Raw genomic sequence first — 20,335 nt, 5'->3', positions numbered from 1 at the left:
CTTAGGACGCAGATACACCAAACCGACATCAAAGAACTAGCGGTGATGAAGGCTAACTGTTGCGTTGGTCAACGTCTCCTGTCTCTCATTCAAAAAGCTGCACTTGAACACACCGCAAAGACTAGAGACGACAGCCAACTAGCATGTATGTTCTTGTCCTGTGTGAGGGGAAATAAAGCTGTTTTTCCATCAGCACTTGTGGCTGCATCAAGTCAAACCGAGCTTCGCCAATGTGCTTTTCCATCACTAGTTTTACAATTCGGCGCCGTGCCAGCAGTGGACCTGCTCCAGAGTCGGGTCAACTCATGTCTGTGCAGGAAACCTGAGAGAAAGGCATTTTTAAAAGTCACTGTGTTCAGCTCTCAGTACTTTTGTAGCCTCTAACTGAATCTCTTTAGTTTCTCTCGTCCTGTTGAGTTACTGCTTGTGAGAACATAACGTTTCCTGTAATGCTGCTTCACAATAAAAGCTTTAATGACTAAATAATGGGGGGCTTTTGTTGTGAAGAAGTTATAGAAAATGAAACCAGAGCCACTTTGTTAGCGGTGAATCTGTGATTAAGTTAAACCGAGTAGAGCCAGGCCAGCAGGGGTGATTGAAAAACGGCCAGGTTCAGACAGGACACCGAAGTGCCGCGATTAGCTGCGAAGCGCCGAGAAGCAGAGCCATTTTCCTTTCGGCGCCCATGTTAACCAATTGTGTCATTCACATAGGAAGCGCCGCGGCACTCTGCTCCACTGCCGGCGCACGCCGTGCAGTGATCATTTTGGCGTCTGGTCTATTTTTTTCACGTGCTGTGGCTGAATGTGTCAAGCCAGGCAGGAAGTCAAACAAAGCAACAACGAGAGAATCCGGTCGTTTTTTTAAATTAAAACACATTTCAAAATAAAACTATTTTCGATAATTAAACACCCCGATTGACAGAAAACTACTCATTACTATGAAGTGGACATACATTTACAGTTGTCAGGAAAACATGCCGTTGTAATTTTATGCGGTTATTTACTTTCCTTTGGTGAAAAAAACGCTCCAAGTGTGACTACTGAACAGCTGAGGAGCAGAGCCGTTTGCTGACTGGCGCAGAGAAGTTTGTGTCTGGTGTGACCAGAAGGGCCGTGGCTCGCACGAGAATTTCCAGGTGCGGTGCTTCGTGGCGCTTCGGCATCCTGTCTGAACCTGGCGTAAGTGTCCATTCCACCAGGTGGCAGTAGTCTATATTTGTCATTCAAAAAAGGAAACAGGAAGACAAAGAACTGCACATAGACAAATGGTTGTGATGATAAAACAGCTTTTGGCATTTTTACCCCAGTGTCGCTTATTTTAAACTGTTCTAATCAAGAATATGTCTGATTAAAAGTTGCAAATGGCACTGGCTAAAATCAAGAAAACCAATACTAAATGGGTGAAATCATGGATAATATTGCAAGAGACTCAAAGGGCTTTCCCTATATCTCTTTATCTGTTCTCTTTGTGCACCGATTTTCTTAACTGAACAGCCAATCAGAGTGATTTCTCCACCGATGCAACATGCTCAGTCAGCGGAAACATCCACCGACAAGGGACAACTACTGCCAAAAACAAGGGCCACAGACCCTTGCTGATGACAATGACATTGGCCGAAGGTCCTTAAATGCACCCTCTTCATTCATTGAGGGGGCTACTGTGTTGTCTTGGCCAATGTGCCAGTACTGAGGGCTCCAATAAACAGCTGATTTTGGCTCAGCTTTATTCAGAAATGCACTTTGTTGTCAAATCAGATACATGCAAGTGCACGCTGTCATACAATACAGTATGTAGCACTGTGCAGTGTAGCTTTGCATTTGTCAAGAAAGTGGAGAGATGAGCTGACTTTCACAGTTCAGCCACATTAGTTTGGATGAGGTCTGAGAGGACAGGCTCTCTGGGGAAGGGGCACTGCAGGGTGTGGACTGCAGGATCAGTGGACAGGAAGTTGGGTCCTTTGTGTATTTGTGTTGTATGTGATGTGTTCTTGCTCCTGTTCTTTCTGAAACAGCTGCTCCATGTTTTCTCCCTCTCTCTTTAGACTCTGTACCGTTTTTAAAGGTGTCTGTCAGGAAATCTCAACATGAGAGAAGTCGTCTTCTGTCTAATTACCTGATTGATTTGATTTATCTGGGTCACAACATGCTGCATCTCCAAAATAACCTTTTTTAATGGTGTCAGCTCATCAAACCTGCCTTAATAGACGTGTCCATGCAAGTTCAAACACAACATGTATAGATTTATGGCAGGCATGCAGTGACATGGAGCAGTAACAGGGCAGTATTAGACTAGCAGACTAATAATCGGATCCTTCCACCTTCCAGCAGAGACATTTCAGGTTAAGTGTGTGGAAGAGGTGGGGGGAGTGAGTGCTGGTATGAGAGCTGTTTGCTAATGGTTTACACTTAAAGCAAAGAGATTGTCAGAGAGCAAAGAGCAGTCGTTTTAAAGAGCCTACCTGCTGCCCAGTGGGCGCAGGCTCTATCTTTGAATGGTTCCATGTATTTTGAACATTTCTTCATCTTGGGGACTATGGTAATTTGTGGTCAAGGTGAATCGTGTGTGTAGTTGTGTTTTGTTTGCCGAGTATGTCGCTGTTTTTTCATACTGGTGGAAACAGGAAAGAGAAGCACTCAGGCATGTCATCAGACAGAGTTGATTACAGCAGAAGGCTGCAAAATGCCTTGTGAGAACAGAGGCAACATCTGGACCCCGAAAGGCTTCTCTCTCATATTTACACCCTCTCTGGCTCCCTCCCTTCCCCCTCAGCTCACACTCTCTTCCAGCTTTAATGATTACCTAAATTGCTCTTTTTCTCTCCCCCTCTCTCCTTTACAGGCTAAACCTATTTATGGTGGATGGCTGTGCTTGGCCCCTGAGGGAACTGACTTTGACAATCCAATGCAGAGATCCCGGGTAAGAGCATGCATTATAGGCCTGCATGTTTTTTCACCAAATTTGTGTACACTAAGCTCCCCTTAAGGGAAACTTTGCTGATTTTGAACCAGCTTTGTATAATTACAATGTGACTAGTATACATAAATGAACAATGTCAACCTTCCCTCCATGTTGGCAGCACCCAGAGCAAAAGTCTGCCAGAATCCAGCAGTTGTTGGAACTAATTCCAGTTTTTCCCACAGAATCAGACTTTAATTGTGGCAGTGGCTGTCCAGCTGGGATGCCATAGGGCGTGAGCCGGCTAACTTCCGGTTTAGCGCCGAGCTAACTTGAATGGGGATAAAATGTAATCACACGGCTCTTCTAGACTCTCCAAATTTTATTGGATTGAACTGCTCAAATTCTGACAGTAAAACGAGTCATTTTGCTGGGGTTGTGTGGCGTTTATTACCATTTTACAGACGCGTTTCACAATGTTGCATCACATGACGATGTAATTACACGGCTTGGCCACGACAAAAACTGGCTTCAAGGCCTGGCGCTCTTTGTGGGGGCTTGATTTCGACGATGAGGCCAGCCGTCTTCTTTGCAGAGGAAGTTACGGTCACGCCAACTGCGTTAAATAGTCCGCCTCCTCTTCTTTGTTGGTTTTACCGCCAGATTAAAAACCACACCTCCATCCACTGTATCGGAGTTTATAACATCATGGTATTGACTGACAGATGCGCTATCTTGAGTGAGTGAAAACGGGATGCGCGGCTTCAAAAACAGAAAATCAATGTGTGGCAGCCAATGATGATATTGTGGCAGACTGCCACAAATAAATGAATGTGTGGGAAACACTGACTTCTGACTTTCTGTACACCTCTACAGACAGCCCATTCAAGAAGAGGGGCTGCTTACAATCCAAAACTCGAATCAATCTGTCAAACGAGGCAGTGCTTATTAAAAATGAATCTAGATTCGGTTACAGCATTGCTGTTTTTTTCACGTAAGAAACATATGATAGTGTAATAGGAGAAATATTGTGAACTGGCGGCAATTGCTTTAAACTGGTTGAGCAAAAACCAAGCACCACCCAATTCACAGTATGTCACCCACCAGCTGGAGTGTTAATTGGTCCGGTGTGGTACAGTGGTTGTTGGAGGTTTTTTCCCTTTAAGCCAAAGGGCATACCACAGCCTTCTCTCTCTTTTTTTCTCTGGTCATACAGCAGCCACTTTAAAATGATCTGCCTCTTTTTATTGCATAGCAAGACAAATCATTCAGCACTGAAATACTCCCTTCATTGATGGAAATTTACTATAGGGAGAGTGCTTGTCACCGCCCATTCTGCAATAATTAAAATGAGGCTAAACACTAATATTTAATTGTTTTTGGTCTATTGAAAAGGAGCAGCTGTCTCATAAATCCACCTACTGTGTCAGACTAATCTGATAGCGTGTTTTCCCTCTGACAGAAATGGCAACGGAGATTCTTTGTGCTGTATGAACATGGCTGCCTGCGCTTTGCCCTGGACGAATCGGTGAGTAATGCATCTAGTCCACAGTTCACACATCCACAGTAGCCACATTGTGAAACTGAACCCAAAGCCTGGAAATGCTGTTAGAGCCGTTTCACATGTGGGTCAAGTTGGGTTCAAGAGTTACTTCAAAGTCTTGATACAGTTGAGATCACTGTGAAAAGTGTTTGATTATAGAATGTTTTATTTTTTGAAGAATGTGTAGAGACCTTACACCAGAGCATCTGAATCTGAACTGAAGGAGACAAAAATATATGTTTTATGAGTAAATGTCTTGAAAGTTTGATCCATTTCCTCCAGATTAATTTAAAAACCTGTATTATTTAGATCCAGGTTTACTAGCTTATAGTCTGCTTCTTTCTGCCCCTTGCTGGCACAGTGCTGCATTCCTCGGCACATTATGGCCGCAGACTGTAGATCCACATATAACCTGGAACTGATTGATCGTGTATTACTTTGACTCGTGTCATATGGATCATCTATGGTTGATGTCATTGCCATGTGTCCTGTAGTGTATGCATCACACAAATCATTACCTTTCTTTGGCGCATATTGTGGACAGCTGGTCAAACTCTTGTTTGGGATACTTGCGTCCTTCACATTTGTCAGTGTGACAGAAGTTTGTTTCCAGCTTTAACCTTTTTGTTGTGTGTGGTCATTAAATCAAATCCGACAGGTGTTTGTTTCTGAGATGCAGGATACTACGAGTCGCGCCCATCTAGTATCTCATCTGGTGTGTGTCACATCTGCTTAGGAATATGATGAGGATACTGTAGGCTTAACTTGAAGGTGCAGCATTAGTCAGCAGTATTGAAAATATGCTACCTCACCACAAATGTCCCCTACGTGATACGCAAGGTTTTTTTTAAAGAATAATACAATGGTGCTGCAGAATCAGACTCTGCTCTAGCATTTAACATATGGTAACTGAGACTGATGGCACCATCAGAGCCACATGTGTCAGAGAGATCCCAGCATTGTACAGTGGGTCTGAGAACTAAAGAGAGGCTGGGAAGTCACTGTAAGCCTGTGTTTGTGGTGGTAGTGTGTCGCTAGGGGAATGTGACACGGGTGACCAAACCCATACCGGCTGATCAGGCCGGAGATTAGACTGCTTGTGTGTAAACACTGGGGGCCACACACTACCAGCCAGCCTGCCAGGAACACACAGACATTTACTTTTACATGTGTTGTGACCAGGGCTCAAAATTAGCACCAATCACCAGTCAAATGCTGATTAAATAAGCAAGTGGCTGGTAGATATGCTTCACTCAGCAACCAAAAAAACAAGTGGATGTTTACAGTCTTGGCTCAGGTTCTTTCAAATGAGCTTGAATTCAGGATAGCAGGGACTATTTCTTCACCAGGTTTTTACATGAAACACTAAGACTCTTTCCGTAGGACTGTTTCTGTAAGTGACAGTGAGGAGAAAAGAGATGAGCTGACTATGTAACATCCCTGCTATGCCTCTGTTAGCCATTTGAAGTCACATTTGGTGGATCTCTGTTGCCAGTGATGACAATGGGAGGAAACTTGGTTGTGCGAGTGCGCGTTTCCACTGTGTAATGTGTTTCCAGTGACACCCAGGCTGGTGTGCAGTTGTGTTTTCCTCTCATTGTAACAGTGATTCCAAAACTGTCTGCCTCATTGTCCTTTTGGTCTTTTCATGTGCTCCACAAGGCAGGAAAAGTGGGTCAGGGAAATGGCTGCTTTGTGCTCTGGACCCAGAGGATAGGAACTCTCCAAAACCCTGCAGCTGATAACAACACATTAACGGTCTTGATCTCATCGAGCTCATCATTGTTTACCCAATAGCTCGGGCCACCAGCTGAGGGCAGATATGATTTGTTTAAGGTCAGGGTTGAGCTCTGCATTCATATACGCCATTCCTCTCATGTGGCTTTTATATAGTGGAGAGATTTACAGGAACCACACCCACCCACTCTTTGTCTCATGATTCTTTTGATCACATTATCTCCACAGTACATTATAAGAATGTATTGTTATCTTCAGCTCCATGTTTTAATAGCTGCCATGTCAGGACCCTTCAGCAGGGTTCAAGTTTACGGTCACTGGAGCCTCCTCCTTCATGTCCATGTTTTGTGCTGACTAAAAGTAAAACAATCCTTTTGAATTTGACTGTGGTCAACAACTGTCTAACATTATCAAGATGTTATAAGAAAGACTCCAGAAGTGGACTGAAATGTTTTTTTCCCATCCAGAAAGACTAGTACTTGATTACAGGATCGTATTTACTAATAGAATTTCATCACAGTTTAGTAATGGTTGACGTGGCTAGCTGAAGCAGAGAGAGCTCCAACGCTGAGGTGAGGTGGCCTGATTTCAGCCCTGGTTGATTTAAAAAATAATAAAAATAAAATAAAAATCCAGACATTTTTATTTTTATTCTTTTCCCACTTTGAATGTTCTGTGAGGGAGAGCTCTGTGTTTCTCTGAAGTGGCTTACAAACATTACATGCCCTCATCTTCACCTTAAGGCCCACAGTAAACTCCAGCTTGCACCAGTTGTACCCAGTGACTTTAAAGAGATTGACATTTTTGCTTATTTGCTCTCTTGCCAAGGGAAGAAGATCAGTACCACTCCCATATCTAAAGCCAGCAGCCAAGCTAAGCTAGCTTAGTTTAGCTCAAAGAGAAAGTAAAGTTTGAAATGTTTGCTTACTTAAATGTTGTCTTCTTTTGCTTATTGAATGTAAATTACTTAATCAGTTAAAACAGCGTTCCAACAGCTGTTTTGGATGTAAGACACAGACACAAGCGGGCTGTGACAGCAATGCTGCTACAAAATGACATCTTTAACGAGGACAGAAATAACTTTATGTATTGCATTTAATGCCAAATTTATGGGAAGGCTTGAATGATTTATAATTTGTCAACTCAACTCTTTAAATCACACAATCTGTAAGGGACTCTGGGGATGCTGTGGTTACTAGTCCAATGCTCACATGAGATGAGATTTATTTTTGTGAAGAATGAGAAGTTATATTGGATTTTGTTAGCCACATTCGGTCAGAAATGGTTGTTCTAGTTACAGAGCACTCAGAACACCCTCTGTATGGAGCGTATTTCTAGTCGTGATTAAAATTCAAAGTCTGAATAGAAATTAAAGATAAAATAAAACTCAGAATGGGGAACAGTTGAGCTTAAATGGAATATTCTGCCGTTTTTGGCATGTAAGCATTTCATATCCAGGAATTTAAATCGTAAACTACCGACTACCTCAATAACAGATTGGCCGAATTTTTGCACCTTTACCAGACACAATCCAGCCATGTACGAGGGTTTTGACCTAGTCTTGTTTCAAATAACATTTGATTTTTTTTTTTTGTGTCTTTCTTATTTTAGTGGGATGATTCTCCTTTTGATTTTTCTGTGTGTGTTAAGAGTCCAGGATCAGTGAAGCCTGTTGTCAGCGCCCAGTCACTACATAACGCTACAGATTATCAAGCAGAGAAGTGACTGAATTGAACAGTTTTTCCCCTTTTCATAATCCTCTTGAAGAACAAGGTCCAGGGAGCGATGACATCGTCTGCTATTTTCTCCCAGCAGACAGCAGGGTGCTATCTGAAGCAGTGGTCTCTTAGAGCTGAACTATTTTTCACCACGAGTAGAGGGAAAGATGCTCTCCCATCTAAAGCAGCATTCCTCCTCCAATGCCCTTATTTGGTGAACTGCAGTGAGCTCGCAGCCTGGGAGCACAGAGAGCAGGAGAAAGGAGCTGTAGCCCCTAAAAACCACAGAGGAAACGTCAGATATGCCCCAGACCCAGACATTCCACACACGGCCTGCCACAGCAAGCACCCAGCTCTGCTGATGCATCAGACAGTTCAACAGTTTAAGGAACAGTTTAGGTACACGTAAGACTAATCAAAGTGAGATGAAGACTGTGAATGGATAGATAGTGAGACCGACTGTCAGGGAAAGAAGGATTTTCCACAAGGATGGAAATATTCCGAGGCCACCCTGAAAGCTTTACGGTTAAAAGGTCAATGATCATGAGAACATACTGAAGGAGGGGTCGGGGGAGACCACTTAGCTCCAGAGCTGCTTCTGTCCTTCGGCATATTTTAGAAAATTGAAAGCAGCTCTATAACCCACTGTATTCTGTTTTGGATCCACTGTGTTTCCATCATTGCAGGCGTAGCATTGAAGCTAGACTGGCCATTCCTGCCTGTGAGGAGTTTTGATGGAGGGTGCTGTGTCGAGGCAAATGTACCTTATAAAACAGCAGTCTCCTCTCCAGAGCCTGCTGTGGCGGACTTGCCTTTGGCCCAGCCTGTAAAAGCCTCCTGGAGGATTTATTATTATTTATGGAGTGGGTGTTCTCCACTTAATTCTAAAGCTGGCTCTGTTGTTTTTTCATGCTGTTTTTAAAGTTTTTTTTGGAACGTTTACCATCGGGCATGGACTCCAATAAAAAGTAAAGATTTTAGCATGGGGTAGTTACCTCAGAGACAGTTTCTTTTTTTATTAAAATTGTGTTACTTGTCAGTCTCTTGTGTGTTGTATTGTGTCTGTGTAGTTCAGTGTCTTGGTTTGTTTTATAGCCTCTTGTGTCATGTCAGCCACAGGGACAGACATCTCAAGAAAAGCCTGTGAGAAAGTTGTTGGTTTTAATAATATCCCATCACAAAGCTAAAAATAGTTAGGCCCATGGAAGGCAGAGACAATGGGAGGATATGGAATTGGCCCAGTTGTGTAGAAATCAAACCCACAACAATTAATTTGCTTTTGAATGGTAGCCTTGGCAGAAACGTCTACTTTGTTTTGTTGCCAGTTGCAGAGGGCAGTTTCCAAGCAACAAGTTGCTTTCAGGACCGGGATCAGCTGGACTTAAGAAAACCAGGCACCACTTACAGCAACACATAACACAGAAAGCTCACCTTCTGGCTCTGTGAGCGTCATCTCTAACACTGAATAAGTGGATAGACGGGGCAAAGTTTCCAGTGCTAAGGTCCCCCAGCTGCAACCAATAAAGGGATAATGTTCTTTGGTCGATAGAACGTTTTACAACTGTAGCTTTGAGGGATGGAAGAACTAGAAATCTGTGTTTCAGTTATCAATTATTCAGCCCATTATTTTTTCTAGATTAAGATATTAACTGCTGCAGTGTTTAATCAATTAATCAATTATTTGTTAGTTGTATGGTTTGAGTAATAGTTTAACTCCTACTAATTCCAGCCTTTTAAAGGTAAATATCTTCTGGTTTCTTTATTCCTCTATAACAGTTAATTGGGTTGTTGACAAAAACAGGAAATTTGAGGATGTCTTGTTTGGATTTGGGAAACACTGGCTGACATTTTTAGACCAAACAACTAATTGATTAATTGTGAAAATAATCTACAGATAAATCGAGAATGAAAATAACGGTTCTAAAGCACAAGGCGACGTCATCAAATGCCGTGTTTTGTCTGAGGTCTGAAACCCAAAGATATGGAGTTTATCACCTAAAATGAAGAAAAGCAGCCAATCGTCAAAATGTAGGAGCTGGAAGTAAGATCATTTGTGCTTGAAAAATGTCTTAAAAATGAATTAATTATAACAAAAAGTCACTGATTCTTTGTTCTGTGTGTTGACTAATTGATTCATTGGCTCAGTGTTTTAGCTGTAGTTATACTTAAAGAACCCTATTATAGTACAGGAACTTTTCAAAGGGTCCAGGAATCATGTCAGGAATTCAGGAGTCATACCTGTTACCTGTTACCACATCAGGGCCAGGACCCAAGGTGTTCCCTGCAGGACATTGTATTGTAACGAGATGAAAACCATCTTATTCACTTCACCTGTTCGTCCCTTTAATGTCTTGGCTGATCGCTACTTAAATCCCCACACTTGAAAGGCTAGAACCAGCAAACCTTTGGCATATTTGTTTGGAAGTGGCTCATCTCACTCACTCGACTGATCATTGCAGCTTTAAATCTGCTCAATTTTTACATCTTTCTACAGATGTGATGGAAACTTCTCAATTATAAGATGCATCGCGATGCATCCAGAATCGTTTTGCATTCAAAATGTTGACAGCTGAATCGTAATCGAATCATCAGTGAAGATTCACACCTTTCTACAGATATGGTGGAAATGCAAAAGGGGCTCAAATTACGTCCTGTTTTAGTTTCCGTGGTTCCATTCCGATTGGTCAAAAAGGGCTTATTAGTGGCAATAGATTTTTAGAGTGGATAATATGTATAATCTCAGCTTTCCTCCATTCTTTAAAGTACTGTATATATGTTACCATTCTCATCTTAGATCACTGTGCTACTGACGTGGCCACAAGTTTCACCACACAGTTCCTCACTGCTACTTCTTCTCAAACATGGCGGTTTCTTTCTAGTGGAGGAAATTCTTCCACAGCGTCTGAGTTCTAAAGTGCGACGCGGTGTAATTGCCATATTTGGCAGCCCCCGGGGGTTTATGGGCAGATCTTAATAAAGCTGGATCTGTGTTCAGTGGCCTTAAAAGGAGCTGGAAAAAGACCCAGCACCTGTTTTACATCTGTAGCAGGCATAGCCCAGCAAAGCCTGATAACAAAGCTGCAGGATTCAGAGCAGACACAGAGAAGGAAGTTTAGGGGATTTCTTCCCTCTGATGTTAACGAGACAATAAGTTATCAGGTTCAAATGACACACAGAATATACAGGAAGCTGACATCAGTTAATTGTCTGTGGCTTGTTGAATATATTTCTGTTTTTTGGAGGTTTTTCAGTGTTCGGTGTGGTAGCTGGTGTACAAAGCAGTCTCAGCTCTGCGTTCTTCACTGATCACACACACAAAGCAGCTTTAGTCTGGTATCCCATTGCTGTCATCTCCCCCTTTCACTCAGTGTGTGCTATAACTGAAAGGATTTGCCTCGTTACCATGGCGATCTGGTGATAACAGTGGAGTGTCCATACAGTAGAAAATCTACCTCTTAAAAGGAGACGCAGATGAGGAATGAGGGCCTGGAGGAGAGTTGGTGTGAAACCTGTTGAGCAGAGTTCCTGCAGGATTGTGTGTGCGCGAGAAAAACAACCGCAACTGTTGCAATTTTCACTTGCTCCTGCAACATCATTGCAAAAATCCCCGAAAAACATCGCAACTTCCATTGCATTTGAAAAGCTGCCACAAAATCAGGCATTTCAATTCCGCACCATTCACAAAAAAAGTCACTAAAATCATAGAGGGACTGTCTGCCTTTTAACTATTTGAAATGTGACACCGATGATATCAGTGTTTGGTCGGGGAGTCACCCATCCAATATGGAAACAAACTGGTGACTCAGGCATCCCACTTACATTTTTTCCACATTTGTACTTTTTAATGTTCTGTAATAAAAGTTGGAGCAGACAACTGAATGTAGTTCAACCATTCATTTCATTATTGATTAATATGTCAATCATTTTCCTGATTAATTGATTAGTTGTTTGATGGAGAAGATGTTTCCAAAGCTCCAGATGACATCCTCAAATGTCTTGTTTTGTCCACAGCCCAAAGATATTCAGTTTACTGCCACAGAGGAGCAAATGAAATAGAAAATATTCACATTTAGGAAGCTGTTATCAGAAATGTTTCGACATTGAAAAAAAAAAAGATGACAAAAACAATTAAACAGTTCAGGGTTTTCTCACCATTTTAAGGCTTGGGTGCAGTGGCCACATCTAATGGTTGTAGTTAGTCATTAGTGGACTGTGAATTTGCATTTCTCATGAAGCTTTTTGTGTTTTGTTTGATTGTCTGTTGTGACTTTTCCATTTTTTTGTACAAATAAAATAATAGTCCTAAATTATGTGAATTTGCATTATTAAAGATTTTCTTGGTGGGGGACACCTAAGAAAACTTTACCTGAAGTATGTGCACCTAAATCTTCTGCAGACCTGCAGAAAACACTGTAATTGGCAGTTAAGTTAGTTAGTTAACAACTAACAACTAGTTGATGAATTGACTAATCGTTGCAGCTCTGGTTGAATCATACAGGCCAACACAGGCTAATGCCTCCTGTTGTGTCTTCTCTAGCCAAGCACGCTTCCTCAGGGCACGGTGAACATGAACCTGTGTACGGACGTCATAGACGCAGAGCCCAAGACGGGCCAGAAGAACTCCCTGTGCATCATCACTCCGGACCAGGAGTACTTCATCAGAGGAGAGAATAAAGAGATCATCAATGGGTAAGTTGTCTTGATGCTGGTGGGTTGGGTAAGATTGGATGTGCACACAAAAATATAAGAAACACTCTCATCTCTGTCCAGGTGGAGTGAGCAACTGGTGGTATACCCCAGAACCAACAAACAGAACCAGAAGAAGAAACGCAAGGTGGAGCCCACGACCTCCCAGGTAATGATTCTGATCATAAAACCTACTGTCACAGTTTGATTTCATGTTACACTTTTCTTGTTTCGTTGTTTTTTTGACGGTTTGACGTGTTTGTGTCCAGGAGCCGGGCCCAGCCAAGGTAGCAGTGACAGGTTCTGGTATCCCTGAGGCAGACAAGGTTCCCGACTCGAGCTCCATCATCTGGCAGGAGGAGCTGAACCAGAGAGAGGCCGAGGGGGCTGCTGTGTGGGCCGCTGCTGATCTGCCTCCAGGATCACCGCTGCCCCCTGCAGGTACGGAGGAATAACATCCTTGTTTAGAGGAACTCTGTATGGTGTTTGTAAAGTTAATGAAACCAAATAGCGAACACATGAAATGAATAAAAAAGTGAGAAGAGTGTTGTGGCTCTTCAGTAAGAAGTAGTGTCAAAAATGAATTACAGTAAAGTAACAGAAAGTTAAGTTTCTCATTTTGTTTTTGGTCCCGTCTCATCTAGGTGACTGTGCTTCTGTGGCGCATGGCTCTGACGCAGGATCGGTTAACGGTGATGAGGTGGACCGGGGCAGCCTGGCGCCGCACGGCTCTGTGCCCCAGCCCCCCAGTGACCTGCTCTCCCCGACGGGCTCGTGCTCCAGTCTTGGTGGCATCCCGCGCTGCCTCTCCCCGGCCCCCAGCGACCCCTTCCCCTCCGGCAGCTCCCTGCTCTCTAACGGCTCTCACATCAGTGGCTCAGTCAGCTCTCTAGACTCGGACGCGAGCGGCAGCACGGTCACCAGCACGGACAGCCACCCGGCGAACCAGAGGGGCGGTCACTCCTACAGCCACCACGACACGCCACGATCCCGACGGCTGGAGGCCGAGGCCAGGAAGGCGGAGAAGAGGAGCCGATTCAGGAGCCCTGACAGGCAGGAGAGGGAGGCAGTCCTCAGCCCCGAGAGGAGGTCAGTGTCTTCATAACAGTATTCATTCCTAACAGTCCATTTCTCTTTCTTTATCTCAGTAGATTCCAGCTTGACTTAAAACAACAAAGTAGTATAAACTAGTATTTTTCCCATTGTCTAGTTCCAGCTTCTCCTTTTTGTGAGTATTTGTTGCTTTTCTTTGTCAGTTACGACAGTAAATGAAGAATCTTTAGGTTTCGGGCTGTTTTTGAGGATGTCACTTTGGGCTCAGGAAATCTGCAATCTTATAGACTAAACAATCGTGAAAGTAATGGTCAGATTAATCGACGATTAAACTAATCATTAGTTTAGTGCACTGTTTAATAAGGTTCCTTCAGCCATTTAGTTTGCACTTTCATGAATTTGGGGGACTCGCAGGAGACATGGTCAGAAAAATTGCAGTGGAGGACAAGATATCATGACTTTCAGTCAAGATCTCCTGTCTACTCATGATATAAGCTCCATGAAAGTGTAAATCTTCTACTTCTAAAATGCAGCGTCTTTCAAACTATTCTTCAGGTACATTAGACATTAGACTTACCTGTGATAAACTTGGAGTCTCCAGGAGGGATAACTGACATCAGAGGACTACTGTTTCTACAAGCAGACTTAACTGATCTTGATGTGCAAAATCCATTCATGAATAGCAATAAGTGGTTCTGCAATCTTTTTGTCTGTTGTGTCATCCCAGCTGATGCTCGTCTCACCATAACAGCAGTAGATAACAGAAAACACTTGAGATGAAGGTGTTGAAAAGTAATTGTGTGACAGACCCACCCACGCCTGACTGCCAGCCACACTCACTGGCAGATGTGTTTGGCTTAAGTCTGTATTTGTAAATGTTACACATTAAACAGTCTGTCCAGACACTTTGGCAATCCAGTATATCAGACTAAATATCAGAAGAGACTGTTTTTCTTCTGCTGAAACAAAAACGACACATTAACACACCGGTCAGGCTGTGGAGGAAGTGATGTACGTAGCCTGATACACCTTGCTGCTCTTGCTGACAGGTGAAGTCTTAAATCTGCCTCTGATTTAACCTGATGAAGCAGGTTAGTGGATGCTTTCCCAGAATCAAGCGCCATGCTGCAGACACTGTGCTCTGGAAATACTTGAGCCTCTGGCTTATCCTTTTAAAGGCATGTGTACACCCATACACATGCACATGCACACACACACTAACAGTCTAGTGACGCACATACTTCCAAAGCTTTTGATGTGCACACATACACTCTCTCAACTGCTGTGGTTTTAATGGAAGGGAGGAGAAACGTCTGTATTTGGTGAAATGAAGGCATTGAGGGAGAGAGGGGTTAGTGATGCTCTTTGAATATCCTGAGATATGTGTGTTCTATACGTGTGTGTGTGTGTGTGTCCCGCCAGTTTCTTTCTTTTTCTATCAGCAGTCTCACATACTGTAAGCATACACTGTATAAACACACAGCCTCCGTACTTTCCATTCAGTAATCTGGTGCTGTTGCCCAAGAGGTCACGGGTCTCACACACATACACACACCAGAGACGGCGACATTTCAAACAAACGAAGTGGGTGAGGTGGGGGTCATCTTTTTCCTCCCACAGCCAGCTTCCTGCTCCATTCAGCCCCTCCGTCCATGCCAGGCGTGAGAGGAAAAGGAGGAGAGGAAAACACTGCCCCATAAACACATTACTGGTCCACTTGAGCCAGTTTAGGGTTTAAGTGAAGCAGCCTCTCCCTCTGTACAGACCCGCCCATTCAACAGCCAGGCACCATGTGACTGTAGCCCCTGTCAATTATGTAGCTCATTCCATGTGCTATATGTGAAGCAAAAAACTAGTAGAGATGTAATGAACACAGATTCACAGCAGGATCAATGGCTAATGACTCAATCACAACACTTTATGAAGCATCCATATGATTCTAAACAGTCGGCGGATACATTTTTAGTTTACAGGAGGAAACCAGGGAGAACACGCTAAAGAAGTCATGATGTGTACTGTGACCGTCACGCCTCTTTTGGTCCTGCAACGCCAGTATGCTGTTTGAAATGACACGCTGGAGCGACTTTATGCCGGTGCTGCTTGGTTCAGTGTGAAAGAACAAAGGCGGCGTAAAGGCGAGCCTTTGGTGCGGCGATAATGCGGAATCTCTGTGCGGAAAGGGCTACTGATGCATCCTGTGAGACCCGAAAACACTGGACTTACTTCACATTAAGAACCTCTTAACTCCTCACTGCTCTCCAGTGGTGTTACCACTTCTTCAGACACACCAGGTGCCAAATGTCATACAGACAATGTGGCTGCTTCCCTAAATGTCCAGTCATCTTTCAATAGAGTTAGGTTTACGTAATGGGTACATATGTCTGAGTGACGATAAGGACTGGACTTTATCAGATAAACGATGACAGGACTGTGACGTACTCGTCAGAAAATGTGTGCAGTTTGCCGGACTTCACGTAAATCTTCAGGTTCAGGTGTGATTTGTCTTTTAAGCCTTTGTAAAAAACTAAAACTGAAAGTTAACTTGATCTTTGAGAGACTAGAGCAGTAAATGAAGCTCAACAACACTCTGCTAGTGAACACCTGTGTACTGGTACACACTCCTGACATGTCACTGTGCAGAGAAACACAGTTGGCCAGCGTGTATGATACAAACACTTGCATTGTTCGGGGACAATTGGATCCAACCTTCTCATAGCAGGATTGTGATGAAGCCCTCTTGAATCCCTGTATGTCAGGGACATACATCTGGCGTTTGGCCTCACGCTGTCCTTGTCCTCCTCCTCTCTCCTTTGTTCCCTTTTAAGGACTGCAGGTTTGGCTGTAGAGTCCCCAAATAAGGACAACATTTAGGAGAAAGAGTAATATAATATTTCCCACAGCCTCCCACCTCCCTCTTCTTTGTGATACAGATTCCTCTGTCATTTAACACAAGGTCTGTGTGGGAACATGTCAGAGTTGGCAGCTACTGTCACAGTCTGAGGAAGCTTACAGATGGAGGCAGTTTTATCACCTCTGGTCTGGTTCTCTCTGTACCCAATATGTCTATGATTTAGCTGTTACTCTAAAAGCAACGGTCTATATTATGCAATACAGAACTCTTACTCTGTTTTGCATATTATCGTTGCCTTCAGTTTTGTAATGGATCTCTACTTTGACATTTAGCTGCTTCAGCAGATGAAGTCACAGAGGAAGAGCAACATGTATGAACTGGTACAACATACTTTACTTCCTCCAGGGTGTCCCAACTCAAGTATTTTTTTTTTAATCCAGCTGAAATTTTGATCTGACTACATGTACACAGTGGCATTGACAAAATCTTTCACATGCAGTACAGAAAGGACACATGGTGCAAATGTCAAGAGCTGTGTAGTTGATCACAATGTGGTTATGTCAGGGCTTTTTACTTTGTTGCAGATTGCTTGGATTCTGACTTAATCTTACTCATGTCTACCCAAATAGAAAGGATTTTGTGTGAATTCACACACATTAAACCTACCAAAGCAGGCTCAAGTCCAAACACCCATTTTTATGCCCAACCTGTTGTGACTTCTTTATGCAAGGTTGCAGGAACTTTCTCAGGAGACTGCGACTGACAGAACAGAGCTAGTAAACAATAATTTAACAAGTTAAACAAGCTAATTGTTTTATTGCAGTTATGTTGTTCAAACAAAAACAATTCATTATTAAACACCCTGCTGAATGTCAACCATGTATTATTATCCAATGAAAGCTCAGTACTAAGCAAAAAGAACAACGTGGTAACTGTGCTGTCTCTCCCTCACGTGGGAAAATGTCTCAAATCCTTCCATCATTTTTAAATCCATTACCAGTCTGATTCTCCTGATCACCCCGGTTCTTCAGATGTGCTGGAAGCGCAAACAGGAAATAATAAAGCTCCCACTTGAGTCCTGGAACTATTGGATTAAAAGGGACTTAAGATGTTTTATCTCACGCCATGTCCCATAGACTTTAATGCCTTTCAGTGTTGTTACTGTGCAAGGACAAAATGTAGAAGAGAAATGTTTAAGAAATACTAACTGGATTGTTATTTGTATACTTAAATCTGTGTGTGCTTGTGTGGATCCGCAGTCGCTCCGGTGTTATTGAGAAGTTGGAGGCCTTGGAGCTGGAGAACCCAGAGAAAATGGAGGTGGAGGAGTCGGGGAGGAGTGGAGCCAGACAGGGCCGAAGTGAGCACAGACGCTTCCACAGAGAGGTAACACTGCAGCGTGTGTGTGTGTGTGTGTGTGTGTGAGAGATCCAACAGTGCCAACATTGTGCAGCAGTTTACAATAGATTGGGTAAGACTTGTAAACAGTGTTTTTAAACAACATCACATGTGAGCTCGACCTTGGACCTATCAGCGTGGGTTTTGCTTTTTTTATGTTTTTCCCCCGGTACCTCCCCCTCTCTTCTATCTTTTCCCTTCACCCTCGCCCTCTTCCCTCCATCGCTGCCTCTCTCTGTCCTGCCTTTGTTTTAGTTGTAGGTCAGAGGTCAGCAGTGTGTGCTGTATTCATTTCCAGTTTCCATTCTGTGGTGGGATTCCCCTGATGATTATGCTTCCCTTTCCCACCCTGGCCCATGGTGCTGGGCTAAAACTGCTCAAAACCCAACTTTAGGAACACTGAGAGAGAGCCAACACACTGATACAGAGTCCCAGTCACACTGTTAAACACAGTGTTTTTTGGCCTGGTCCCAGATCTTTGTCAGTCATGTGCAGATGAAACTGTCACGTATGTATACAGATGAAGATGATAAGAACTGCTTGTGTGCCTCGTACTGCACGCACAACTAAGCTATCTGTTATTCTTACTGTTGCTTTCAAACAATACACACACACACAGATTTAGAGTTGACGGGTTTAGCCCCACGTTATCAGTGTGTTTGTCTGTTGTCATTCTCTTTGGTTCAGTGCAGAGTTGATCCTGACAGAGAAGGAGCAGTTGACATTTCCTCGAAGCACATTAGTATCCATCCAAACAGACCAAATGGATGATGAACTATAAATGATGTGATTTTTGTATTTCGTATGTTGAAATTTTTATGTGTTTATGTGTGTGTGCTGTTTAGGAGCAGAGGCGTGACGTGGGTCAGGGTCTGGACTTCCCCTCCACCCTGCCGCCTTTGAGGAGAGCCAAGTCCCTGGACAGAAGGACCACTGAGTCGGTCATGACGGTGAGTGTTTCCGGCCTGGTCAAGGTCCAGGGTTCAATGCACAGCATCTATGACTGTCAAAGGTTAGGATGCATTTAAACACAATTCATCCAAATGTTCTTCATTGGGACTGCAGGAACCTTGTCTTGGCCACTAGATTATGTTCTAATGAAAGCTTTCTTGGAAAGCACACAATAATTATGTAAAAGGCCAGAATATGTGTGTGTGTGATCAGGCCATCAGCATGTTACTGTCTTACAAATGACCTATGGCTAACAGAGCACAACACTTATAGTAATATACTCAGAGCTGTAATCATTCCCACAGTTTAACAATATATATTCTCCTTCAATCATTCCTACTAGAAATCCTGCAGATTCTTTATTCAGATCCTTCTGTCAGCGTTTATAATTTAGCTCGGACAACTACAGCCTTCTCTGCTCCTGTTGCCACTCCAAACTCTCCACTTAACCCATCTACTTTTAAGAAAAGCAAAGGTCTACGAGTGATCCACCTGGATATAAGAAGCATACTCCAGAAACTAGATCATAGTGATGTTCTATTCCTGTAATGTTAATATAAAAAATATTGAAATATTGATACTAGATATTTGAAACTATTCTCTCCAACAGTGAGTCAACACACACACACACACACACACACACACACCACTGCAGTGTCCACATAAGCTCCCTCCTCACACGCCTCTGAACATAGTCAGTATGTAATTACATTGAATGCTGTTGTACTTAACACACAGTACACAAACCTTGTTATATTTGGTCTTAAATATTGATATTTTTAAAGGTATTGTATCAAAGTTAGAAATTCCAGTATGGTGACCACTCGAGTACGGACGGATCCAGATGTCCTGCTCATGACATTTGAGTGACTAAGCTGGAGCTTTAATGGTTACATCTAGTACAGAGTGGACCGAGCTGGAAGGGGTTTAATTGTGTGTTGTTTGTTTGCTTCATGTCTTTGTTTATGTTCAAGGTAATTGAACATTTTTCCCTCCATTGTTTCCTCGAGTCTTAAATAACTGGTTAAATAAAGGACATATATATTTCATTGTGCCACCCTGCTTTGTACAGGGACAGATACATGACCTTGATCCCTCCAATATATACTCTCCCTTTAGCTCTGTTTTTGCCTGTAGACAAACCTGAATAGCTTCATGCTAAAAATGTGACTTTCTTCACTGGGTAACTGTGTGTGTGCCGTAGCGTGCTGAGTCGATATTGTACAGCAGGTTTATCAGGCCTGGTGCGAACAGTAAGACTGAACCAAACGGTGCACATGTGGGCCATGACAGGGAGCTCAAACAGGTTAGAAAGCTTTGAAGAGCTGCAGAGGCAGGTGATTACTCTCTCTGTGGTTGTCACTTCAAGAAAACCCTCTCATTTTATACTTAGTAACTGGATTCAGTGTTAGTATAACCAATGTTACTGATCACAAGTTTAATATTGACACAGTTCTGTCCTTGATTCATTGATGCGTCTATAATGTCAGTATAAATTGC

At 43.0% G+C, this 20,335-nt stretch overlaps 1 protein-coding gene across 7 annotated transcripts in view; it reads left to right on the top strand.

The window, feature by feature from the left end:
* The window catches only part of LOC311250756 (myosin phosphatase Rho interacting protein), a 45,045-nt gene that overhangs the window by 5,033 nt on the left and 19,677 nt on the right, over positions 1-20,335 (top strand). For all 7 annotated transcript variants that reach the window (XM_084342763.1, XM_084342762.1, XM_084342764.1 and 4 more), the window contains exons 2-9: positions 2,842-2,919; positions 4,361-4,426; positions 12,434-12,585; positions 12,667-12,751; positions 12,852-13,023; positions 13,227-13,671; positions 17,746-17,872; positions 18,730-18,834. In XM_084342763.1, the coding sequence (XP_084198889.1) occupies positions 2,842-2,919; positions 4,361-4,426; positions 12,434-12,585; positions 12,667-12,751; positions 12,852-13,023; positions 13,227-13,671; positions 17,746-17,872; positions 18,730-18,834 (1,230 nt within the window). The remainder of the gene's footprint in view (positions 1-2,841; positions 2,920-4,360; positions 4,427-12,433; positions 12,586-12,666; positions 12,752-12,851; positions 13,024-13,226; positions 13,672-17,745; positions 17,873-18,729; positions 18,835-20,335) is intronic.

Source organism: Pagrus pagrus (genome assembly GCF_965226575.1).
Source record: "Pagrus pagrus genome assembly, chromosome: 21".
Lineage (NCBI taxonomy): Eukaryota > Metazoa > Chordata > Actinopteri > Spariformes > Sparidae > Pagrus > Pagrus pagrus.
This window is presented reverse-complemented; position numbering and strand designations above follow the sequence as displayed.